This window comes from Astyanax mexicanus, chromosome 7, assembly GCF_023375975.1.
Source record: "Astyanax mexicanus isolate ESR-SI-001 chromosome 7, AstMex3_surface, whole genome shotgun sequence".
In the NCBI taxonomy this organism is placed as follows: Eukaryota; Metazoa; Chordata; class Actinopteri; order Characiformes; family Acestrorhamphidae; genus Astyanax; species Astyanax mexicanus.
In genome coordinates, this window is record NC_064414.1 from 36659408 (window position 1) to 36665407 (window position 6000).

Genomic DNA, 6000 nt, shown 5'->3' on the forward strand with positions numbered 1-6000 from the left:
ACAAAGGTTAGAGTAAAAACGGCCCATGTTTAGTACACCTTTAACTAAAGAATTCCTGTAAAGAATATTTCCCATAAACACTGAAGAAAAAAAACGCCCAGCATCTTCTGTTGTTTGAGCCAACAAGTTGTTTTACCCATATAAATATATTATGTTTAAACATGTTTTTTTCTGGTTTTCTTTCCCAATGAGATATGCTTTATGACACAGGCTATATGACAATTAGTCTTACCTTGGACTTAAGCTTGACTGTAATAGAATGTTGTCGACCAGAAGAGTCCTCTGCCTTCAGCTGAAGACTTTGGAAATTTGTATCGATGAAGAGCAGCCTGCCAAGCAAATCAATACCAGCACATATTAGTGAACAGCACAGGTCAACAGTGAGTGTGGAAAGCCATATGACCACATTAGTATATTAAAATTTTTTTTTCTTTTTTTTTAACGTTTTCGTCCAATTTTCTAGTGCTGTTTTTATATTTTCCCCTTTATGTTGTATGTAGGCAGAGAACTGCGGGGAACTGAAAACCATAAAGGATACATGTGTGTCCCTAAAGTTGCTCCAAACACTAACTGCATTTCCTGGATGTATATGTATATTGTGCTCTCTCAGACCTCCGGTAGCCAATGGCAAGCTACATGAACAGGATTCGAACCGGCTATCATTTAACTTTTTAAAAGTAAGGTATTACATGTACTTTTCCTAGAAGTCACTACCTACATAGAGCTGCTTCGGCAATACTAGTTAACTTCAGATTTATGTGAACTAATGCCCCACTGTTCCACCTGACATGGTCCTACTTCTGCTTCTTATTTACGAGGCATGCCAGGATATAAATTGTGATTAGCTCACTCTCTTTCACTCACACACTCACACACACACACACACTTTAACATTCCCATCAGCAAAGACTTTACATACACACTTTCACCTTCTGTCACACTGCACTTAGCTTCACATAAAACACACAGACAGGCAACACCACACAGTCATCCATACCGCCCTCACTCCCCTCTACAGTTTACTACTAGAACATACTCCCTTTCTTCCCACAATCCATTTTCCTTTCCATCTCACACAACCAAATTATCCCCTCATCACACTGTGCAGAAGCAGCAGCAATTCTTTGACCATTCACTGTATTCTAGATCCGAATCGGTTTCTTTCTCATTACCTTGTTCGCTAACTGAAAGTATAATTAACACACCCACAAATGGCCTCATCTTTCTTAGCATCACCCGGTATGCATTCAGCATTCCTTCATTTTCTGAATAGTGTTCTTCTCATGCTTAGTCCCTCGCTTTTACACTCCATAAAGCAATGGGATGAATATCGCATTCAGTTACATGAAGCTACGCCTCAGATCCGCACAATTCACTCATTTCCAAACAGAAATCCTTTTTCCAAGCCAGAATGCCATTCTGCTACTCTGCATTCTACAGAGATCACCAAGCGAAGTATCAGGCCTTGCTGGCATTCAGTTCAGATGATTGAAACAGCTTGACAGCTTGATGTCTTGCTGTGAGGATTGATGAGAGCATTACATTTGCAACTACAAAATCAGCGGCGCTCATAAACGTTGGAGGGAACATTTGGCGTGTGTGCATACAAACAGGCCACGGATGACGATACAACAGTATAAAATTTGTCTGAAAGAGTAATTCAAAAATATAAGCTGTGATGCCGTCTAGGCCGCTTTTTCCACGATTCCGCACGGCGGCTTTCGAGAGCCAGCTGCTGAAAATAGTAAATGTTATTCTATTCTCACAGGTGCCACCAGAGATCATGTGTTTTAAAATATAAGTGCTAGCTAGAATGAGATGGCGAGAGGGACAGCCAATAGGAAACATTTTCAGGTGTCATTATCCTGGCGGGGTGTTAAAAGACTACGGCAAAAGCCTCGGTTTCTATCCCTCATATACTCGATGTTTAGGCTGTGACAACCTCCCACTATGGCCACAGTGCAGTGACTGTCGAGAGGGGGGGGGAAGAAAAAAAAAAAATACAGAACAGTTTCAGATATGCATATCAGAACTAAAGCAAGTACTAAACCTAAAAATAGCAAAATCATGTTCTTTGTTTCCTCTGTCTCTTAATTTTGCTACAATGTATATATATATAAAAAAGACGTGCATGTACTATACTGTATACTAACAGGATTCTAGATGACTGGTCATAGCATGATGGACTGTAATTTATCTTAATGCCTAGCACTTTTCAGCTATATTGAGGATAAGAGGGGATGGAAGAATTGACCCCATCTTTACAGTAATTAACACTAAACATGCCTTCTTCAAGGCAACTAAATCTCATTAAAATGACCAGGTTCTGCAGCACTTCCCCTTTGCCTAAACCAATCAGAGTCCATAACTATGTCCGACTTGAGGCTATTACCACTGATACAAATTAAGGATCTTAATTAATCTCAAGTGCATTTACAGATAGAGCTGGTGTATAATACTTCTGACCGCAATTCAGGGCTGAAATGTGCACCTTGTCTCGTCTCTCTCATATAACTTCGACATTTCCCCATTAGACTTGAGAGTGGGCTCCCAATTAGAACAATTTGCATTTGCTAATATCATAATTATATCTCTGACCGTTAATAGAAAGAGAGAAAAACTGTGAAGCCTTCCCAAATCACTGCATGAGACATGGCTTACAAACTACATTAACCCTCTCTGTTGCAAACAAAGACTGAACTGATTATTATTTACATCCATCATCACAGCATTTAAATTGCTAACTACATGATGTAAATGAGGCATATTATCAATGTATCTGCAGTAAAGGTTTATATTTTTTTTTTTTTAAAACTATTATTCCTTTAAATGTAGGAACAGGAATTTCATAAATTAATCTGAGAAAAAAAACAAACATGCAGCACAATTTGTTTACAGCTTTGTAATTCAAATAGAATTTGGATCAGATACCAGGAAAGCAACAGAATTCAGTTTCAATGAATATATCATACTTATCCCATCCTAGATCCTCTATTTCTGTGATGAGCTGTGAATAGTACTGAGGTGGTGGGATGGACTGCCATCCTGGCTGGCTCTTCAAAGCCAATTCCTGACCAGAGGTAAATGCATAGATAATGAGGCACTCATATCGCACACGATATTACACCACAACATGAATACACCAAAAACTCTGCAGAAAGGATCAGCATGACAAAAACAGAGAAGAAAACTATGAATAGATGCATTACCAGTATTGTCCTCAGCTCCAAAATAAAACTGACCAAATCTGAAGAATGATGCAACCTCTGAGTAAAGAAACAGGGGGGGGGGGGGGGGGGGGGGGAGAAACTACTATTATTAGCTTAAACCAACACTATTTAACTTCACTGCTGTCATGTGATTAATGGGGGTGGTCATCAGGGTTAATAATTATTTTATGCTTATAAAAATAATGAACTTTGAAGCCCAGAGTAAAATAAGTCTTAATGTAATCCCTGGCCCTGAAGCCACAGGACTAACAATATCAAATACTTGTTAATTAAACAATAGACCAATCCAAGCGAGGAAGGCAGACACAAATCTCTAATGTCAAGCATTTTCATTTAATGTAGCATTACCTGTTTTACGATATCTTGATAATTTTTCAGTAGCTGTTTTAGTTGCCAGCAACAGTGCAATCTGCAAAAGAAAAGAACTAAAACATCAGGCAAATAGCAGTAGTAGTCACCTAATCAGCACAAACTCAATATAAAAAAAACTATATGCAGTATCTTCACAGTTGGCTGTTTAAAAACTAATTAAAATTGAACATAATCTCATACTTTGCCCGTTTCAGCTGATGGTCTGGGGGCAGAGATATTCTCAATCTGAAGTCTTTCTCCTGTCAAAAAGAACAAAATCTTAATTATAAGAAAGTCTAATAAAATGCCAAACTATGCAATTTGGATCATGAATATAGCTATATTCAAAAAGTCATATTATAGCTTGAAAAGAGGACATGTGTTTCTTTAAAACATGATGGTAAGAAAATAAGCATTAAACCCTTAAAAACAATGATTTCTAAAGGTAACAGAATACAGTGAATACTTTTATTTTGATATCGATATGAGGAATATAAAAGCCACCACCCTTGATGTACGTAATCACACACTAATAGAGCTTTAAAGACATTTCCATGATTAAAATATGTATTATATTTTTACACATCGACAAAAAGCAGATTCTGCAATTTTAATGCTATTTCATGCATAGTTAAATTATTATTATTTATTTTTTGCTGCACATCACCCAATTAAACATAATTTTTTACACTCTCTGTAAGGAATATTGAATACATATATAAATCACATTTTGATTTTTCACAAATCATTGATTGCTTATCTCTTGCTTGCAATAACTGCAAGTTCTCAACCCACAAACATCACTGAAGTGTTAAAGTGTTCCACTTGCCATTTGTGATTTTGTTTACATGTGGAAATGGCTGATATTTAGTGCTTAAGTATGCAATCTGTTGTGTTTGGGCACTTTTGGAGACACAGACTAAGTTAAGTGTAACTTGTGTGAGAGAGACATTTACCCATCTTCTATTGTGCTACTGTCCCCAGCACTTTGTGTAATGCAGTACTGTTACAAATTAATGATTAGTCGACAATGCATGTTGCAGGCAAAATTTTTTAATAATTGACACTGTCAATAGTTTCGACTAATCGTTGCAGCCTTTTGAGTTTTGAGATAAAAAAAAAACATAATAGTTCTCTTGACAAAAGCCTATACTCGCATAATTATTCCACTCTCAGCATCAGTACTTTATGTACCATCCACCTGATTTGAAAATCTAATCAATCTAATCTAATCTAATGAGCTTTTCAGATATTCTTCTGACACTTCTTGTGGAATATTTAACATTTTCTTACTCATTCCTCTCATGCAAAAACAGCTCACGCAGCTCTTGAAATCTTAGAATTTCTCTTAGAACTCTTTAAATAAGCGTTGGTCAACCTGAAAGTGTGATGGGTTAGATCACTGTTTTGCTGGAGAGTGTATTTATCACCAAAGTTCAAGTCCATCAGGGAGAAGGTATGACATTATGCTCACTATATTTGCACTAATGTCACTACTGACGCAGCATAAATCCGTTTTTATCAAAAACTAGTTAACGCTAACCCTAGCTAAGCCACCTAGCCTAGGCATCGTAGCGTTAGATTAGTTAACGTTAGTTAAATTACTCACCTGTACTGAGATGAATCCGTCGTAAACAGTCCTGTTCTTATCAAGTGCAACTAATAAAGGACTCTCCTTAAGCAAGTTATCAGCCATTCTGGACAAAAAAAAATATCCGCAAAATACACAGAAACGCTGAATCCTTTCCTTACATAACCTAGGGTTAACTATCTAAATCTAACGTTAAACTGGCTAATCAGCTGGCTGGCTATCTGCTGTGTTTATGTCCAGCTGGTGTTAGCTAACTTAGTTAGCTGCCTTGCTAGCTAACCTAGCTAACTAGTTAGCTGCTAACATAACACTGCAGCGAACCAACTGCCACAGCTCCTGCTCTCCTCCACGTCTCTTCTAGCGTAGATTAAATAATAAAAAACTAAAAGAAAAAGCCTTCAAAACATGGGCATACTGAAGCTAACTTTAACCTGCCTCCCCTGTTTCCCGCAGTGCACTCAAACTCACAACGTCATCAAACTTTCAGGAAAGAAAACTTTATGTGAAGACCTGAAGAAAAAAGTCCCCCGGTAACTTCTACGGTACAGAGTCAGCTTTAGCTGATTAAATTACACACACAACAAACAGCAAAACGGGAAAAGGTTAGTAAAGAAACCACTAAAAACCACAGCTATTTATTAAAAAACTGATTCAGACTTTTTTTTTTACCTAGCTACTTTTAGCGTTAGATAGCTCAGCTCAGCCTTTGGTTTATTACTCCAATTAATCACAGAAATTACCGATACTGCTAGGTAGGGCATGAATATTAGCTTCTAAGATGACATCATGTTAAAAAATAATAATAGTAATGCATGACCATGACTTATT

General features: G+C 37.2%; 1 protein-coding gene across 1 annotated transcript in view; it reads right to left on the reverse strand.

Annotated features, from left to right (window-relative positions):
* fancl (FA complementation group L) overlaps positions 1 to 5668 on the reverse strand; it is a 31772-nt gene extending 26104 nt beyond the window's left edge. Inside the window, exons 1-6 of the mRNA XM_049481427.1 lie at positions 5191 to 5668; positions 3783 to 3841; positions 3579 to 3639; positions 3210 to 3266; positions 2973 to 3070; positions 233 to 329 (exon numbers count right to left, since the gene is read on the reverse strand). Of these exons, the coding sequence (XP_049337384.1) occupies positions 233 to 329; positions 2973 to 3070; positions 3210 to 3266; positions 3579 to 3639; positions 3783 to 3841; positions 5191 to 5277 (459 nt within the window). The 5' untranslated portion in view covers positions 5278 to 5668. The remainder of the gene's footprint in view (positions 1 to 232; positions 330 to 2972; positions 3071 to 3209; positions 3267 to 3578; positions 3640 to 3782; positions 3842 to 5190) is intronic.
* Positions 5669 to 6000: the final 332 nt, after the last annotated feature.